At 48.9% G+C, this 19,185-nt stretch overlaps 8 protein-coding genes across 8 annotated transcripts; 4 read left to right on the top strand and 4 right to left on the bottom strand.

The window, feature by feature from the left end:
* Positions 1-441: 441 nt before the first annotated feature.
* N7481_001253 (YoaK family protein) lies at positions 442-1,348 on the top strand (the record flags this gene model as incomplete). The annotated part of the gene is made up of 3 exons (XM_057260472.1): positions 442-598; positions 653-682; positions 753-1,348. The coding sequence occupies 3 exons, from the start codon at positions 442-444 to the stop codon at positions 1,346-1,348; spliced, it is 783 nt and encodes a 260-aa protein (XP_057128304.1).
* A 746-nt stretch (positions 1,349-2,094) lies between these two features.
* Positions 2,095-3,785, top strand: N7481_001252 (putative aldehyde dehydrogenase; the record flags this gene model as incomplete). The annotated part of the gene is made up of 4 exons (XM_057260471.1): positions 2,095-2,143; positions 2,216-2,666; positions 2,731-3,436; positions 3,501-3,785. The coding sequence occupies 4 exons, from the start codon at positions 2,095-2,097 to the stop codon at positions 3,783-3,785; spliced, it is 1,491 nt and encodes a 496-aa protein (XP_057128303.1).
* Positions 3,786-4,099: 314 nt separating this feature from the next.
* Positions 4,100-5,671, bottom strand: N7481_001251 (FAD-binding oxidoreductase; the record flags this gene model as incomplete). Its single annotated transcript, XM_057260470.1, has 3 exons — positions 4,100-4,227; positions 4,300-5,461; positions 5,540-5,671. The coding sequence occupies 3 exons, from the start codon at positions 5,669-5,671 to the stop codon at positions 4,100-4,102; spliced, it is 1,422 nt and encodes a 473-aa protein (XP_057128302.1).
* A 1,554-nt stretch (positions 5,672-7,225) lies between these two features.
* N7481_001250 (isopenicillin N synthase family dioxygenase) lies at positions 7,226-8,558 on the bottom strand (the record flags this gene model as incomplete). The annotated part of the gene is made up of 6 exons (XM_057260469.1): positions 7,226-7,330; positions 7,383-7,562; positions 7,621-8,007; positions 8,072-8,152; positions 8,215-8,367; positions 8,418-8,558. 6 exons carry the CDS (start codon positions 8,556-8,558, stop codon positions 7,226-7,228), a joined length of 1,047 nt encoding a protein of 348 aa, XP_057128301.1.
* Positions 8,559-10,016: 1,458 nt separating this feature from the next.
* Positions 10,017-11,224, top strand: N7481_001249 (pectate lyase family protein; the record flags this gene model as incomplete). The annotated part of the gene is made up of 5 exons (XM_057260468.1): positions 10,017-10,121; positions 10,193-10,419; positions 10,474-10,559; positions 10,619-10,704; positions 10,760-11,224. The coding sequence occupies 5 exons, from the start codon at positions 10,017-10,019 to the stop codon at positions 11,222-11,224; spliced, it is 969 nt and encodes a 322-aa protein (XP_057128300.1).
* Positions 11,225-11,515: 291 nt separating this feature from the next.
* Positions 11,516-12,916, bottom strand: N7481_001248 (FAD-dependent oxidoreductase; the record flags this gene model as incomplete). The annotated part of the gene is made up of 1 exon (XM_057260467.1): positions 11,516-12,916. One exon carries the CDS (start codon positions 12,914-12,916, stop codon positions 11,516-11,518), a length of 1,401 nt encoding a protein of 466 aa, XP_057128299.1.
* A 2,982-nt stretch (positions 12,917-15,898) lies between these two features.
* Positions 15,899-16,285, bottom strand: N7481_001247 (nuclear transport factor 2 family protein; the record flags this gene model as incomplete). Its single annotated transcript, XM_057260466.1, has 1 exon — positions 15,899-16,285. The coding sequence occupies one exon, from the start codon at positions 16,283-16,285 to the stop codon at positions 15,899-15,901; it is 387 nt and encodes a 128-aa protein (XP_057128298.1).
* Positions 16,286-17,802: 1,517 nt separating this feature from the next.
* On the top strand, positions 17,803-19,053 carry N7481_001246 (purine-nucleoside phosphorylase; the record flags this gene model as incomplete). Its single annotated transcript, XM_057260465.1, has 2 exons — positions 17,803-17,922; positions 17,983-19,053. The coding sequence occupies 2 exons, from the start codon at positions 17,803-17,805 to the stop codon at positions 19,051-19,053; spliced, it is 1,191 nt and encodes a 396-aa protein (XP_057128297.1).
* Between the last annotated feature and the right edge of the window lie 132 nt (positions 19,054-19,185).

The raw sequence follows: 19,185 nt of genomic DNA, 5'->3' as shown, positions 1-19,185 counted from the left end.
GACCAATTCCCCCCCGAGCCTTGGCACATCAAGGGGGGGGGGGGGGGGATTGGCATTTCCGGCGGTCCGAATGCATGAAGGCTAAAGGCTCCGTGAAGGTTCAAGAAGCGTGCAAGACGTGATTGCAGCGGCCCCTCCGCCGCTTATGCAGTTGGATTCCACGGCGTGCAGAAATCCAAGTTCTCCTATCTCCACCCTCCACCCTTCGGAGGGGGGGGGGCTATAAGTCCCACCCAAGGACGATGGAACGTGTATTTTCAAGGCAACAATCAGAAAAGAGGGGAAGAAGAAAAGCCCAGTCCTTGGCCAGCTTTGAAGATATCTCTTGTCTCCCTCAGAGATCAGGTTTTTTTACTTCTTCGTCTTCTGCCGCTCGTTTCATATCTCTGCTGTTCTTCTTGCCGACTCTCCAGAATCGTTCTCTTCAGAGGTACTCGTGTCATGATGTCGATACCCACATCTGGTATGGAAGGTGGGAAAGGAGCACCGCGACGAGTAGCCGCCTTTTTCAATGCTGAGATCGACCCTCGTCATGGAGAGATGATATTGTTTGGATGTTGTCTATCGTCCGGACTGGTCGACAGCACCACGTATAATGGTGTGGTTCAAGTCACCGAAAGTTCTCGCATTCAACCCTGCTGATCCGGAACAGCGTACAGGACCTTCGTGTCGATGCAGACGGGTATGTTCAACTCACCCTCAACCTTATCCCATAGGGCAGACTCGGCTGATACGAAGATGTTATGAACCAGGGAACACCATTTTTGTCGGGTTAGGGGCCTCTGGGCAGGAGGCACGGGCGTATGGATGGGTAGGGTCCCTCACGGCGATTGGATGTTTTGTGGTGGGGAGTTTTCTGTTTGCACGACTGCATCGCATCTTGGGGGCGCGGCGACGAGGCAGTTTGATGCTGTCGTTTGCGATTCAAGCGGGACTGATTATTCTGACGGCCGGACTGGTGCAAGGCCAAGTAGTTTCCAGCGTCCTTGCGGGGGGCGGAAATGATGTGGAGGATACTACGCCTCTGTGGAATGAAGAGGTTCCGATTGTTTTGCTGAGTCTGCAGTCGGCGGGACAGATCGTGGCGAGTCGCACGTTGGGGTTCAACGAGATCCCGACAGTGGTGATCACGAGCCTTTTGTGTGATCTCATGTCGGATCCCAAGTTATTCCTGTTGCGGAACGAAAAGCGCGATCGACGGGTGATTGCTTTCGTGCTCACACTGGTGGGGGCAATTATTGGTGGATGGATTACCAAGGCGACGCAGCAGATCGGGCCGGTGCTGTGGCTGTCGGCGGGGATTAAACTGGTTCTCGCAGGGGTTTGGGGGTTTTGGACGACGGTATAAGATGGGTGGTGGTGGTGGTGAAATAAAAGGGGAGAAGAGAGAAGAGAGGAACTTGGGAGGAGGAGAGGAAGTTGACGGGAGCAGATTGGGTCTTGGCAGTCACCTGCCGCGGGCAGCCTCAAGTTCAAGTTGCGACGGGAGGCTAGAGTAGATACTACTAGTCTAAGTATAAGTATACCATAAACTATATACTATATGATACTTCATAATATCATGATATCTATGGATAATATATTCGAGTTATTACTACCTAGGTATGTACTAGTAGTATACTATGTATTACTATACTAACTATACTAACTATATACTACGTTGTATATATTGTCAGCGTGTGTAGTTCACCAGGCACGGCAGGCACGCACTCCATCGTACCTGCCCGCTTCACCACCATCACATGATCTCCTCACCCCCGAGTCCTTCCAAGGTTTAGAGCCATCTTCTTCTTATCAAAAGTTTCTTCAAGTTCCTTTCTCTCACCTCACCCCTCTTCTCTTCACCACCCCAGTTCACCATGCCCGCGTTCCCTCGGAATGAATGCGGAATCCTTGCGCGGAATCCGTGCGCCTTCCCCGCAGCATTGCGCCCTCCGCATCTGAATTGAAAAGCGCCGGCAGCTCGCGCTCTCGTCGGGGGTCGGGGACTTGAGGTTGAGATAGTACCTGTTCTGGTCTGGTCTGATTTGATCTACTCCGTTCGCATCTACCTAGGTACTCCGCTCAAATTGAATCCAGTCGAATTCAATCGCCATGTCTACTTCGCTGAACGTGATTGGGGTGCAGGGGCGCCAAATTACCGGTACCCTAGGACCTGCCCACCCATCCACCAGTGAACCCCGATTGCTAATCCATAACTCTACCATATGTATAGTTCCGACCGGTCTCTTCATTCACAATGAATTCGTCCCCTCTACCACCGGGCAAACCCTGCCCGTAGAAAACCCCACCACCGGTGAATCCCTGGGAACCATCTCGGCCGCCGGCCCCGACGATATCAACCGCGCCGTTCAGTCTTCCAAATCCGGTTTCGACACCTGGAAGTCGGTTTCAGGTCCCGCAAAAGCCCGTTTTTTACTCAAACTGGCGGACCTCATCGAGCAAGATGCTCAAACTCTAGCCTCTCTGGAGGCTGTCGACGCCGGCACTCTCTACACTGACTCCATCGGTCTCAATATTCCCCAGGCCGTGGGCTGTCTGCGATATTATGCCGGCTGGGCTGACAAGATGGATGGGAAATCCCTCGAGATGGATGGTGGCATTGCATACACCCACCGCGAACCCATCGGGGTGTGTGCTGCCATCGTTCCCTGGAATGCCCCTCTGTAAGCAACCCCTTCTGCCGTCTATCTCCTGTTCTCAAGCATAATGCTGATCTTTTTCGACTAGCATGATTACCATCTGGAAGTTGGCTCCAGCCTTGGCCGCCGGGAACGCTTTGATCATCAAGTCCTCGGAACTGTCTCCTCTATATGCCCAAAGGCTAGCGGAACTGGTCAAGCAAGCTGGGATCCCGGCCGGTGTCGTCAACATCGTCACTGGCGAAGGAGCTTCCGCAGGCCAGTCCCTGTCTGAACATATGGAGGTTCGAAAACTGGCTTTCACGGGTAGCTCAGTCGCCGGTCGGAAGATCATGCAAGCCGCCTCGCGGACCAATTTGAAAAAGGTGAGTTTGGAACTTGGGGGCAAAGGGCCGTCGATTGTCTTCGACGATTGTGACTTCGAGAATGCCTTATTTTGGACACGAATCGGTATCACCGCAAATAACGGCCAGATCTGTGCGGCTGGGTCCCGCATCTATGTCCAGGATGGAATTTACGATCGCTTCATCGAGGCGTACAAGCAAGCCGCGGCAAACGCGCCGACGGTGGCCGGTAACCCACTCGAGACGTCAACAACAAAAGGTCCTGTGGTCAGCTGCGCCCAGCACCAGAAAGTCCTGGATTATATTCGACAGGGAAAGCAGTCCGGAGCAAGACTTCTGTTCGGAGGTGAACAAATTGGAAGCAAGGGATATTTCGTTCAAAATACCGCCTTTGCCGATGTACCTGACGATGCTACAATCATGCGCGAGGAGATTTTTGGCCCCGTCGCGGTGAGTGCACGTCCCGTTCCCCATGCAGACTGACCTGACCAGCTAACCCAATATTTGGGAACAGAGCATTGCTAAGTTCTCCACCGAGGAAGATGTCATCGCCAAAGCCAATGACTCCCTCCATGGCCTGAGTGCCGCCGTCTTTACCAACGACATCAGCAGAGCTCACCGAGTCACCAAATCCCTCGAATCTGGCCAAGTGACTGTCAATGCGTGGGCGATGCTCAGCCCGAATGTCCCCTTTGGTGGAGTCAAAGAAAGTGGTTTCGGAAGAGACATGGGCGAAGAAGCTCTGGAGGGGTGGACCACCGTCAAAGCTGTCAAGTATCATATTTTACCCCGGCTGTAAATCATGGGATTCCTTCTACTTGTAGTAAATATAGATTTTGGCATTCTCCAATACCTCGCTTCTACGTGGATACTGCCTAAGTATTGCTAGTACCATAAACCATCGCGAGCTTCAACTACTAGTTCTATTTCCAGGTTGTAAATCCGGAAAATATTCACCGTTCAAAGGTTCAAGTTGCTTTTGATACTAGTGAGTTGAACTTGGCGGTATCATCCGTCATGCTATTGGTTGGTAACTTCAAGTAAGATTTGTCACATGCGTACTACTTATGCTCGAAATGTACTAGCTAGTACTAACTAGTACTAGTATTTCATCTACTTAGAAGTAGCTAGCGAGATGGGATGCATCTTGTTGAAAATATTTGTTGGATCATACTGGGCTTTGACCCTCTGTAGACGTGCGAGATTCTCACCATAGATATTCGGCACCACAGAGTCACCCGCTGACGAGGTATTGTTAATAAAATAAAGCGCAGAGTTTGGAAATAACGTTGGAAGTCCCAGGTGTAACTTACGTTCAGCGTAGTTGATGTATTGAGGCACATAGTCCCCGATCTCGCGTCCCTTGGCTCGAGCATCCAGTTCAGCCGTCCACTTAGCCTGGACCTCGCGCGCCCACGACCTATGCTCCAGATCTTTGCTCGCATCCGTCCACCTAAGATAAACGATGCCATTCTGGGTTGAGTTTCGACTGGCAAAGGCAGTGGCAGACAAAGGAACTTCGCAAATCTTGCGCATGTCAATGAACTCGAGGATAATTGCAGAAGCCATCAGATCGGGTTCGCTCTGTAACTTGGCCATGAAATCTTCAAAAACAGACCGAACAAACTTTGGCGCTAGTGGTGGCTCGTAAAAAATTCCCTTGAACGCTTTACGGTCCCCATATGTGGCCTGGGGGTTTTGCAAGGTGTTGACTGCTGAGTATGGAATCATATCCACAGTATTGAGAACCGGTTTCAGAGCGAGAAATCCGGCAAATTGCGCTTCACCTTCCTCCTTCGTACCATCGTAAAAGCAAATGACAATGATCATCGGTCCAGAGCCATCGGGTCCCTGGGCAAAGATACACATGGCGCCGGCGCGGGAGTCTGGCTCTGCTAGGAGGGCATTCAATAGTTGGACCACTTCCTCCAGCTGATGAGGAGGAAATGCCATGAGTCCAGAATAGACAGGATTGGTCCTTTCATAAGCTTGGTAAGTGAATTCCACGGCCACGCCAAAGTTATAACCCGCGCCTCGCAGACCCCAAAACAACTCTGGGTGTTCGGTCGCAGAAGCCTTGACGAGACTTCCATCTGCAAGCACAACCGTCACAGATAAAAGATTGTCGATCGTCAGGCCAAACTGACCCGATAACCAGCCATATCCAGCACCCAAGGTGAGCCCACCGACGCCGGTATGATTGACGGTTCCTCCCACAGCTACTAGGCCGTGAATAGCGCCCCCGTCGTCAACTTCCTTCCATGTCGCACCACCCTGCGCCGTAATGGTCTTGCTCATGCGATCTACTGTCACCTTATTCATGCGCGATAGGTCAATCACCAGACCGCCGTCACTTGAGCTTGTGCCGGCTGTTGAGTGACCGCCGCCCTTGACAGCGATATCGATGTCTTCTTCCCGTGCCCAGAGGAGAGCAGCTTGAATGTCTGTCGGATCAATTGGTTGAACCACAATCCCCTTTGACAGTGAAGAATATAGTAGTCAGTCAATCAACGCTTTCCTTCCATGCATTCCGCGATGATTGCTATTGCTTACAGCACGTTTCATCCCCGTGTCCGACCACCGGACCAGACTCTCCTCATACCCATCCGTTCCAGGCACAAAAACGGTCGCTGTGGTCAAGCGAGTACGAAGAGTATCGATGGAAGAGGCACTAATAGTCGTCATTGTGATTCTATGCAGTATGCAAGGGGTGGAAGAGTGAAGGGTGAAGGATGATGTTTGAAGTGTGAAGTGTTGAAGTGTGGGGTATTCAGGGCTTCGGATGCGCCCTTTAGGCGGGGTAAGGCAACCTCCACTTTCGAGTTCCGGGTGAAGAAGTCAAGAGTTGAAAGTAAACAAGGCAACGTGGACTGTACTTTGACGCAAGCTCGGAACAATGAAAGGTGGTGCATGTGTGTTAGTAACTAGGATCTCTAGGAGGAAGCGCGGCTTTGAGTACTGCAGACATTCCCGTCTCAACATAGTATACTACTAATACCGTATTTTGCATCGGCCTCTCAAAAATGGGCCTTTCCTTTAATAGTAACTAGGAATTACTTAGTAGCAGTGCCAATCTCTTTAACCGAGTCCCGTACATAAACACCGCATAATCTCGCGTGCTCATCCATTCAATGTATACCTACCTGATAGTCAACTATATCAAGGTACTTCGGCTAACCTCAAAATAATTTTGAAATTTAATGGAGCTCAGGGTCCGGGTGTGTTTGTCGGTGAACCCCTTACACATCCATGGATCGAGGTCTTTGGCGATCGCAGATCACGGAACGTTCCGATATGCTATTACGAAGACCAGTTGTGAGTGCCACACAATTCTCCAGATGAACAAGAGGAGATGCTAGTAATTATCTCTTCCAGGGAGAGGATATAATACGAGCTGATGTGAGATTTGAGCAATATGAAGACAGGGGAGTCCGCATTGAGACGTTATGGTGACCTCGACGGCCAAGACGGGCTGTGAGACTGAACATCCTACAAAAGAACTTCGCTTATGAGGCAACGGAAGACAAGGATAATCACGACCCAGTTGGAAAATCGAGGAACAGGGGGATTTTAGCGGGCACAATTGTCCCCTCTGGTGTGACCACTGACCAACAGGAAATATCTTCCGTTGGCGACACAAGTTCAACATGGCCGAGTCCTCCCTTGAGAAAATTCAAAAACGAGAACAGAGTTAGCTTGCTTATTAGTTTTTCCACAGATAAGTCCTATGGAATTGAACTATCATTGCTTGGCAGAGAATCTGATGGTCCAGATGGAAATCATAAGGCTTTTCTCTACGAACTTGAACGATTCTTTATGCAGAAAGGAATGATAGCGGCTCCCGTGGTCTGCCATGTATTGTTAGTAATGCCATAATGCTAAACGCCAACGCTTCAACTAGTGTTCTTCCAAAATCACAACTACCTCATCCCTCCTAGGCTACCAGTCCTAACTAGGTACTAGGACTGGGTGGGGGGCGCAGAATATGATGGTATTCCACTGGAAATTATTCCATTAATCACTGGTGTAAAGAGAGGATTGCCGTAAACTATACAATGTAACGCGCCCCCTTGCATAAAAAAAACACAAAATGACGGCGCTTAAGCTAAACCTAAAGCCCTCTGTGATATGTAGAGAGTTGTTTTGGTATGTTGTTTTCAGCAGATGATATACTACTATTGACAGGGCGGCCGCATACCAGGTCACGATTCCAGTTCGCGACAGAATCATTTAATAAGATTATCTCAAAGTCTGTTTCGAATATCGTTCGAATAGCTTGGGGTACCAACGACGCCCAACGTCCGGATGGCTCAAGATACGATTCCGCAGATGTGCTTCGCCAAACTAGAAACGGTCAGACAATATCTCTCTCGTCCAAAAGCTTTTGAAAACTTACACACGAATAAAGAGGCGAAAGAAACTCGCTCGGTACATCAATAGCTCGCTTTTTCCGATCGTCAGATGCTGGGATGCGCTGGACAATATGCGCTGCCGACTCCTCCAGCTGGGATAGTGTCAGATCCAGCCGAACACCTAGGAAGAAGGGAATACTGTATCGAGTTTGCGAGGTCGGTGCCTGTATAATCGTGAGCCTTGGTCAACGAAGGAAAATTGGGCTGCCCCTGTGATCTTACAATAACTCGATGGGTGGTGGCTGCGCAAACACCTCCAGTGATGGCTTCAAATCCCTGCTGAATGTTCACTACCAGACTTCCTTCGATTGGCGGCACGTCGATCCATTCCCCGTTTTTATTCAAGACCTGAAGCCCACCCGTATTGTCCTGCGACAGGAAAGTGAATAGTCCGGCGGAATCTTTGTGGGGGCCGACTCCCTGGGAGTCCGGCGCCGATGGAGGATATTTGACAAACTTCAATCGACTCATTTTGCCTTTGAAGTTATCAAATGTATCCATAGGAAGGGAGAGACATTCTGCCACCAGATGCACAAAGTCCTGGGCTAGTCTGTCGATCTGGGAGATATATTCCTCCACTAAATTCTGAGCTCCCGGGCTCTTTGGATACTATACCATGCATTCGTGAGAACTGACTGATGTGCAGACGTAAGAGAGCTCTGGAGGTACATACCTGGTTGGACCCCTCTAGCCTCTGCCAGAACGGGTGTTGCTCCGTCCACGTTGGCATACCCGGAGTACCAAAGTCGAATTGCTTCAGGTGCTCGGTCAGCGAGGAAGGATAAATCCGCCGGTCAAATAAAATACACCACTTACCTCGCGAAGATCCGTCTGCAATGCCGTCGTTTCCGCGCCAAGACGGGTGTATCCAAGGAATGAGGCGGAATGAATCATGTTACAATCCTCCTTGACCTCTGCTGCGAGGTTGAATAGCTGTGGCAGTTGGTCATGGGTGTGGCGGATCAACCCCTATTTCACTGTCAGTCTCAGAGATTGTCTATATTTTCTCTTCATCATACCTCCAGTCCTGTATTGGTTAAGTACAAAAACCCCACAACAAATATCGCATTTTGAAGTTTATCCAGTTCTTCTTGTCGGGTGGCCTTGTCTTGTAGCCGAGCATAATCAACCTTGGGCACGGAAGAGAAAGTTTCGGCCATATTTTCAAGCTCAAATTGATATAACTTAAGCTCATTCAAAACCAGCGCACATTCCGCGAATGGTTCAAGTTTCAGTTGTGTCAAGGGGAATGCTTTTGCGGGGCCGAGGTTTGTTCCCGAGGCGCGGGAAGGAGGACACAATATTACTCAGCCCAATGAGAAATGTCGCCATTCCCATCAATATTCTTACTGTTTCAAACGGCTACTTTGAGTCTTCCAAAATTCATAGACATTTTATTTTGACCTACTCAGAACTTACCAGAACATGAACCCATTTTAAATGATTCTACAATCAACTTTAACTAATCCCTGTCGAAGGTATCTTGGTATACCTTCTGCTATAGGATCACATAAACCTCTCAAGGAGTTCCTCAGAATCATTACAGCAACTGCCTTCATTCTAGCATCATAGGGGGTTAGATTTGTCAAATCTGCCGAAACTAGCGAAATGAAACCGGGCATGTGGTCCGTGGAGGACAGCTCGACAGTAGCCCACACAGGCGTTTCTTCACAACTGAGACACCTATCTAATCGTTATTAGACCCAGTATCAAATGCAGTACTAGCTGGTTTATTACTCACTTGATCTTGGTAATTCACGCTCCTCCTGAAGGCTGCTAGCGTTCTAGCCACGCCGATCTGGTCCTAACCAAGCCCGTTCCGAGTCCGTGATATCCATACTACCATGCCATACTATTTCCATTAATATAAATTTTCATGGAAAAAACATAAAATATGTCTTAAATGCATTGCCAAGGCTCAGAGCATAGCTCCACTATTGACGGTGCCGGAGCTGGTGGAACAGCTAGGCAAGACACCCGTGCAATTACCGCTGAAGAATGGTCTCTGGATTGATGGAAATAGTTTCAGCAGAGCACAGCCCCTTTCTCCTTCATATGACCCTGCCAAGTAGTATGTGAGAAGGTGAAACCTTTATGTCCTTGGCGTTCTTTAAACAAACTGGTCCTCATGCCCTGTCAAGTTAATCCGTGGAAGTACTTTAGCGAAAAAGATCAGCAAAAGTCGCATCATAGCCACTGAAGAAACAGCTCAGGCAAATCCACCAACTACAATTTTATATCCATGAAGGCTGCGTCTCTCCGTGGCGGAAGCGGGAGAGATGTTCATGCCAAGCTGTGGCGCCCAGCGGGACTAAATACATTAGCATCCCTGTAGGGTAGACGCGGCCTCCACAGGGACAACATGACACAAAATTCGTCAGAGAACCAAACCATTAGACTAGTGCATTAATTCATTTACACAATATATTCGACTCGCCAAGATTGCCCGTTCCCTCTATGAAATGTCCGCCCGAGCCAATGGAGAGCTGTCTTGGCGGAGAGCCCACAGGGCTATTTGCGAAGTCTATAAAGTCCCAGATATTTCCATACATCGTTCTATATCTCAACATTCTGCAACAATATATATTATCATCAACTGAGTCGGCACCTTCTCAAAAATGGCTCCCTCCAAGCTGATCGCTGCTGTGCTTTGTCTGTCCGGACTCGCGCTTGGTGTACCGACATCAAGCAACAACCTTGAAAAGCGGGCGAGCGTTAACGATGTGCGTTTCTATTCCAATTGCTCTATAGCTCCTCTTATCTTCAAAACTACCCTCATTAATACAACTTTTAGGCCGCTACTGGCTATGCTAGCCAGAATGGAGGCACCACTGGCGGCGCTGGCGGTACCACCACCACTGTTTCTTCCTACGCTGCTTTCACTCAAGCCGTATCTGGGGACGCCAAAAAGGTTGTCGTTGTCAGTGGGAAGATTACCAAGGCCGCGGATCAGGCTCGTGTAGGCAGCAACACTAGCATTATCGGCAAGGACTCGAATGCCATCTTGTCCGGGTTCGGAGTGTAAGTTTGAGGCTGCTAGCATTGCAAAGGGTGATATAAACTTATAAATTTCAGGCTGGTCAAGGAAGCTTCCAACGTGATTATTCGTAATCTGGGAGTCCAGAAGGTCCTTGCCGACAATGGGGATGCTATTGGCGTCCGTGAGTACTTGCATTCATTACTGTAACCAACTCGCCTTGCCCCTTCTGACCTTGTTTAGAGTACTCGAACAATGTTTGGGTTGACCATTGCGATGTCTCATCCGACATGGACCACGACAAAGACTATTATGATGGTCTGATTGATGTAAGAGCTTCGATTAGTGACCATGATTCATAAGCGAAATACTCACTCTATCCAGCTTACCCACGCAGCGGACTATGTCACCGTTTCCAACACATTCATCCATGACCACTACAAGGCATCGTTGATCGGCCACTCCGACAGCAATGGCGATGAGGATACCGGGCATCTACGTGTCACCCAGAACAACAACTACTGGTACAACATCAACTCCCGCGCGCCTTCTTTCCGCTTTGGTACCGGCCATATCTATAACAGTTACTTCCTGGATGTGAGTGACGGAATAAACACTCGTCAGGGTGCCCAGCTGCTTGTCGAGTCAAACGCCTTCTCGGGAAGCAAGAAGCCCTTGTATTCGACTGATGGTGGTTACGCGGTGGCAAATGATAATGACTTTGGTACTGGCGCGAACACTGCGACGGCGGGAACACTCAAATCCGTGCCATACAGCTACAGTCTCCTTGGGTCAAGCAAGGTCAAGAGCGCAGTTGTTGGAACTGCTGGACAGACTTTGTCCTTTTAATTGGGGGTTATGAGGCTTGGCTGATCATTTCACTCGGGTCGACTTTTGGAATAGGTTGTAGCTAGGGGAAATAAAACGCATTCTCATGTCTCCAGAAAGAAGTGCTATCCTAACATACCATACAATCGAGAATTTTGTACCCGATTTTAGTATTAAGGTATCATGTCATATCATACATGACTAGTAACAAGAGAAAGTCATTGCAGGATACCAGACCGAAAAATCACTCATCACGCCATCAGTCCCAACACCGTAAGCGATCAATTAGATGCAATGCTCCTTTTTTTTGTTTCATGCCGTATGCTCTTTTAGAAATGAATTTAAAGATACTAAATCCTCACTGGGGGCGGGTGTAGGAATTGTAATCTTTGCTGCGTCAAACTCCCACGCAGCTTCGCGCTTGTCACGGTTACTGCGTAAATAGAACGGCATCAACCACTCCTTAAGGCGACCTTCTAGCATACCCATATCACGATTGCGATCCCACATACGGTGAGATTCCTTGAAGGCATTTTCGATAGTATCGCGGCGCATACTCTCATACGCATCAAACACTTCGGACAGTGGTTCCGACCGGTAGCGGACTAGGATACGAGCAAAAAGAATTGCATCGTCCAGTGCGTATGCGGCGGATTCGTCCTTTGGGGGCATCTGGAGAGAATAGATTAATACATGAACAAAGTAGAGTACTGGAATGAGCCATACCGCATGTGCTGCATCGCCCAGCAAAATCACACGATTTGTGGACCATCTCCCACCTGGTGGTACTTGATGAACAGGGTAAAGCATCCAGTCTGCTTCACTGTTGACTATCTCCCGAATGCAAGGTATCGCGGTCTTGGAAAAACGATCTTGAATCTCGCGACGAAGTGCACACTTGATTCTATGTTGTGTTGCCCAGTCTTGCCCGGGTTCCATCCGATAGTAACTCAAGTCATCTTGGCTAAATTGCACAGTCGCAGCGGCGAAGATTTGCTCGCGATCACGATCGCAATAGCTGGTTAGCATTGAGCCATGTCGCGATATATTGAGGGCCGATGAGTGGAAATGAATTCGCGAAGAAATGCTTTCTGTTGGCACGGTAGCCTGTAAAAACGATATACCAGTATATTCGGATGGACTATCTGGGTCGACCCAGGATGTGCGAACCGTAGAATGAACTCCATCGCAGCCGATCACCAAGTCACCGACAGCCTGAGTACCATCTTTGAAGTGAACAACAGCGTTGCTCTCGGTTTCTTCGCCCCCGACAACCTTTTTCCCAAAGATCAATTCAATGTTCGGGGTTCGTTCCGCCAGTGTCAGCATCGCCATGGAGAGCACAATGCGCATCACCCGACGACCTTTGAATCCTCCATAACCATTTCCATGATGGTCAACAAAGCCAATTGAGCCAATTGAGCGACCAGATCGTATAGAGTAAAGTGAGATGGCATCAACGTCTGCTCCCCCTTCGGAGCCCATGCGGTCCAGCTCCTCTAGGACCCCGAGCTGAGCAAGGTGACGTTGCGCGACGGGTGTGAGATTGATCGCCCCCCCGGATGTAGATAAGATATCATGTCGCTCGTAAATTCTTATTTTGAGGTCGGGCACATAAGGAGAAACTTCGTGGGATAGAGCGAGAGCACAGGCGATTCCTGCAATGCCGGCACCGACTATGATTATATCCCGGGGCAGATGAATGGCATCCATCGCGAAGTAAAAGCGAAAATTGCAACAAGCCGTAGATTCCTCAGATTCCTGGGCCACTCTCTTGAGAACACAAGATAATCTGGGCTAATTGGGAAATGTCAGCTTGAAATCACGATCCACTTTGATTGCTCGGCTGACACGGGCTTTGCAGGGGATTTAGCGCCCTTGATGAAATTTCTTCTGCAGGGAAAAGTCGAAGACTTCCGCGACCAATAATCAACGCCCCGTAAAACTACTAGTAAATAAATGAACCATCACGCCAGGAAGGATTCTAGGTTCCCTCGGCCGGGTAAGGCGATCCTTCGGCATTTTCCCAGATAAAAAGGGTACGTAGCCATGGAACCGTTGTGGAGCTCTCTGAATGGATGAATCTAGGGCGCGGGTTCTCACGATTCTCCGCAGATAATAATGACAGTCAGAAATAAATAAGCAAAAAAAGTGATGAATCACAAATCTTTGCCATCAGACCGCCAATTCGCCTCGTCCAGACCCTTGGCTTTTCATGGATGAGGGCGTACTCCGTAGATGGTACTGGGTTGACTTGTGGTGGCGACGCTCTTGACAGAAGCGGGAGTCTCGAAAAAGAAGGAAGAAGCAAAAGGACTGGAAGGAAGACTTCCGAGCTGCCGAAGTTTCTCGATCATTACTAGTATTAGGTTGCACTAATGCATGGATAGCAGTTCCGAGGCTTGCCAGTACTAATGACTGATTTAATTAACACTCTCGGTCCGTAACCTGCCGCTGCGTGGATATTCCCCCTGTTCCCCGTTCCACTAGTTCCACTTATTTGCTCCAACAAAGGGAGCAACTCCCGCGATGTGAATTAATTTCCAAGGTTATTGGGCAGTACGAGTGTACAGATGTATCAGTTGTTCATCTCACACCAGACTCCCCTTTCCATGAAACGAATGTCAATTAACAGAGCACGAAATCGAGTGAGGATTTATTTTTCTCTCTTTTTTGGCTTGCCGAGAATCTCCGGACGCTCGCTGAAAATACAAAACGCGCCAGGAGTTAGCAGAGGAAGAATGAGAGAAAACAAGAACAGAAAAAAGAACTATGGAGTTCATATCCTTTCATTTACATTCCGTACAAGCTTGAGTATTACTAGTACGCCAATTTCGGGTTCGTGCAGCTCGAATCAAGGAAGAAAAAGATGTGTCCCCTTCTATTGGCCTGGTGACTTAACCGAGTGGATCTGATTAGTAACTATACTACAAGTAACTAACTAACTACTAAGCAGATGCATGCACCCGGCTCTTTAGGTCCTTATGATGTCTAGCCCGATACTACCGGACAGTACTAGCATCGGACGTTTAATATAAAATGCAGCCTGCCGTGCGACATGCTCACCTGCACTCTTCAGCCCCGCACGTTCTACTAGGCGAAGGGTTTGCAGACCGTTGGGGCACAGACGATCCCAAGCTCAAAAAAAGTGCAACTTTGCAAGAGTGCAAACAGCATAAATCCCAGATATTGACCACTAGCGCTACCAGGCCCCTTGTCAAATGTAAGCAGAGACTCGCAGCAGACCTACTGTGCAGCTCATCTCATAATATTCAACTCCCCCCGGTGAGAAAGCCCGCTGCCATTTACCGCGAAACCGGCCCAGTGTCCTACTCAGACCGACTTAGCCCGAAAGCTCACATATGCTCCGTTGCCTTCGCGGACACGAAAATGTTCCCGTTTACCTGCATGAGCAGTATCAATCAGTTGAACCAGCCAGCGATGCTTGTCAAAGCATTCAGGGAGTCGACCCCTTTGCATACGTGCCGCCTCCTCATCCCAGCCCCATCTGAAAAGGGGCTCAAAATATTGATGCCAGCAATTGCGGCTTCATAGATAACAAAGATTTTTTTATTTATTTACCAGGGTAATTCTTTGTCAATTATAACTCCCATGGACCACAACAGAGTTGCGACTGCAATAACGCCGACGTAGTCCCTACACAATTTCTCATCCAATGGACAGGTGCACTAAGAGCCATACTGGGACCTTGGACGGCGGCAACAAGAATTCGAGTGGAACCTTGAAAGGCGACCCCAATAAAAGGGTCGCTTCAAAGCTCACCGACATGATTGAATACTAAAATTCACTGCCGATTCCGCCTATTGAACGACTACTGGCCAAGGGAAGCCAATATTTCTGGATTCTTGTCACATATCTTTCTCTTAAACGGTCCTTTTCTCCGTAAAATAGAAGCGTTGCCTCCGAGTCCTCTTCGGTACTCTCTTCAACACATTGCGGCGATCCGATCATTAGGCAAAAGATAAGAGTACCCTTTATAAGGGTTCAATCCAGGGGCGATGCAATCAATAACCATTGGTAAGTATGAAGGAAAACAAGGCACTCTACCATTAGAGCTAGGCTGATTCTTTGAGAGATGAACATTTTAGACAGACAATTCTCGAGTGTGGGGGGGGGGGGGGGAGAAAGAATGAGCTCATGGGGAACCATCCGTGGATACTAGTATATTTACCTCTTAGAGCTGCCCAGGTGCTCTTGCATCCACCACCTGGGTATCGCAGAAAATCCCGAGATTCTTATACCTAGCGGCAAGGAGAATGTACCAGTACTAGTTGCTGCTATGACATAAAGTCTAGACGGTCTCCATTCGTAGCCCCCGCGAATCCCCTATTGAATAAAAAGCCAATTGACGTATCCCTTTCGTCCAATGGGGGCATTTATTGAGACCTACAAGCCGATCTATTCGACATAATATCGTGAAATTTTCGTGGATTAGCCCGCTTCGGTCTTGGCTCTGCAAGCAGAGCATCACCGGTTGGGGTAAATTGTACTGTCTGTATTGCGATCCGGGAAAAACTTTGTCCTGTGAAAGAGAAAGTAGATAAGATAGATTATAGGTTGAATTGCGTCAATTTGGGACGTATAACCTCATGTTATCTTCACAAATATCATCACGCTCAATAATTAAGATTCATACAGGACTGAAGAAGAACTGTCTCTCCAATGTACTCTCCATTATGCCAAGGTCTCTTGGTGGCATGAAACGCGCCACTCCCCGTCTGATGCTTGACTCCAAGTTGTCGATGATGTGGCTTTATATTGCTTGTTCCCTCTAACCGCGTGAATCTTACAGGTCACAACACCGGCCATGAGATCAATGACGATGGTTCGCACTTCATCCAGTTGGTATCCGTCGAACCGGTGAAAAGGTGGTTTCAAAGCATCTTTGAACTGTTCATCATCCTCAAGTGTAATGATTCCCATCTTGGGGAACATCAAGTTGGCATCTTCATTGCATAGCTTTCGAACGGCCGGGGCAGGGTCGGCTGAGGTAAGCGCCGTCCAGAGCGCACGCTCCTTGTTGTAAAGCTCCTCGCGGATTCGGTCGTGGATCCCTGGCATTTTGACGATAGGGAGATGAGGGGTAGTAGGAGAGAGAGGGTGTGTGTGCGTGTGTGCGTGTGTGCGTGCTCTATACTATAAATAACCGGGGAATCTTTGGCCGTTAGTGGATGTAGCGATAGTATACTAGTACAAAATACTAGCCTTGCGAGCAAGAAAACTCACCGTTTGAAACAGTCGAGATGCCACCGTGAGTGCAGTTGGTTTCTTCTAATTCTCCCCCTCTGCGAGATGGGTCGGACGATGATTTTAATGAATACTAAGCAAGTTTCCCAGGGTTGGCCTGCCACGGCGTCGAGATAGATTAAAATGACGTCAGGAAATGACGTTGGGGCGAATCCGCTGATCAGCACATGGCCTCCTGTCAAAGTTGGTAGGATTTATTAATGGAGTCTGGGGTGTGCGACTGTTGGACTGCCAGAGAAAGGCTTGACATGCGTCATGCCCCACGCCAATCCCTCATGTGCCACGGTGGCTTGAGCCCGCGCGTCATCGGATGTGCTACTGTTGCGGCACCAACTTGAATGACCAGATTTCACCGTTAGAGTGGATGCTGGGTCGGGCGTGGGTACTATCAACGAGAGAATGGGAATGCGAACGCGGATAAATAAAAGTCTTCTACTACTAGTAGTCGTTTCAAGTTCAACGGGGGTTTCTACGGTCTGGAACTTGAAGCCATAAACCATAGTTACTACTAGTGAGTACTACTGGTACGTCTCTGCCGAGGATATTAACTATTTCCACCATTTTTCTGGACAGTCACTAGTATCAACATTATGATCATCACAGATCTCGAAATATCTTTTTGGCAAACAGTCGAGTTGCAGATTGCCGGCAGATTGGCTGTGGGTCATCGCCGACTCGCCAGCAGGATTTTCACTCTTCACTTTGGACTTCTTGATTAACACCGCCAGGTGACCAGAGTACTAATTTTACTAAAATGATTAGAGTCTGCCAAACTCCTTCTCAGGGGAGGAAGGAGAATAGGAACAGGAAACATGACAGGTAGGAACCCCCCTGAAGGCGATAACAATTAATTAATACTATCCCACCAATTGCCATCAAGGTGGAAAACCGAGGCTAACTATCGGGCGATAAGCCACTGTTTAGCAGCGATAGGCAACGCTTATTTGGCCATCTGGAACTGTTCCCCTGGTGAGCGACTGTGCTCGTCCAATCCGGTTCGCAACCCTATCAGAAAAGTGCTTTCTTTGGGTGGCCGAGTCCACTGAGCTGGGCCGACGCCAATCGGAGGTCCAGGAGCGCCATCGGGCCCTAAATCTCGTCAACGGCATCGTTGCTGATCGCTGCTAGATATGGATTGATATCCACCTTCGTCGGAAAAATAATGGATGCTATCGCGCGAAAATCGTGAGAAACCGCGAAGAATCTGCGAATGAAACAAAGCTTAGCTGTTACCTCCTACAGCATTTAAACGACAAAGGCTGCCGTCGAACAAAACACTTCAATTGGGATTTTTGCCATTGTCACTGGCAAACACCGCTCGCTTCATCGTCATGTTATCCTGTTGGAGTCTGATCGCGTCGCTCCTGGGAGCCAGCGCGTTCGCAGCCACTGCCTCGGCTTCAAGCGCACAGGCCGAGAAGATTGCGCCCAAGGTGTTCATCGTTTCTATGGTACACATATCCTCCTTTCCAAACGATGAAAATGGTCCTCTTACTCACTTCTTCTCTTAGTTTGAGCCCGAAGCTGAAGCTTGGTGGAATGTCCCCGAATTCAACCTATTGGCCCATAACATCACCGTCCCTGGCCTGTCGTCAATCTACCCTGATGTGCACTGCAACGATGACTACGAGGTCTGCCAGTTGATCACTGGTGAGGCAGAGATCAATGCAGCTGCAACGGTCACCGCGGTTGCCTTCTCTTCCCTGTTCGACCTGACCCAGACATACTTTTTGATTGCCGGCATCGCTGGTGTGAACCCCAAACGAGTTACCACGGGCTCCGCAACTTTTGCCCGATATGCAGTTCAGGTTGCTCTTCAGTACGAGATTGACATTCGGGAGCTGCCCCACAACTATTCTACTGGATACATTCCCTATGGTTCCAGATACCCCAATCAGTACCCAAGTACTATCTACGGTACTGAGGTCTTTGAAGTGAACGATAACCTCCGCAAAATTGCTGCTGGCTTCGCTCGTCGTGCGAACCTGTCAGATTCAGACACTGCCAAAGCCTACCGAGCCCGCTATAAGACTCCAAGCGGGCTATATAATGCGGCGACCTTGCCCCCGAGCATCGTGGAGTGCGATACCGCAACCTCGGATGTTTACTACAGCGGTAACCTTTTGGCGACCGCATTCGATAACACCACCAAGTTGTACACAAATGGCACTGGAGAGTACTGTTCCAGTGCCCAGGAGGATAACGCTACCCTTGAGGTTCTCTTGCGGTCCTCAGCTCACAAGCTCACTGACTTTGCCCGTATCATCGTCATGCGAACTGCATCTGACTTTGATCGACCTTACCCCGGAGCTTCGGCCGTTTACAATCTGATTGACTCAGACCAGGGTGGATTTGAGCCTGCGCTCAAGAACCTCTATATTGCTGGTATTGAAATCGTTCAGGGTATTCGGGAAGGATGGAATGCGACCTTTTCCGCCGGCGTGAAACCCAGCAACTACATCGGTGATATCTTTGGCACCCTTGGAGGCACTCCGGATTTCGGCCCTGGGGTTTCCCAGTCACTGGAGGAGAGCGGTGCTTACAAGAAACGCAGTCTGAATCGTCTCGCTCGCCGTGGATAAGTCAAATTTGAAATATACCAAGTACTTGAAGAATGTGGATGGTATAGTCCGAGTCGGTCCCTCCAACATCGTCTCATGTACATCGTCAACGACTTGATTCGTTTGTATCCATATTTCCCAACCAATACATAC

This window comes from Penicillium waksmanii (genome assembly GCF_028829765.1).
Source record: "Penicillium waksmanii strain IBT 27052 chromosome Unknown utg000001l:1.0-4852451.0:1.0-4856178.0, whole genome shotgun sequence".
NCBI lineage: Eukaryota > Fungi > Ascomycota > Eurotiomycetes > Eurotiales > Aspergillaceae > Penicillium > Penicillium waksmanii.
This window is presented reverse-complemented; position numbering and strand designations above follow the sequence as displayed.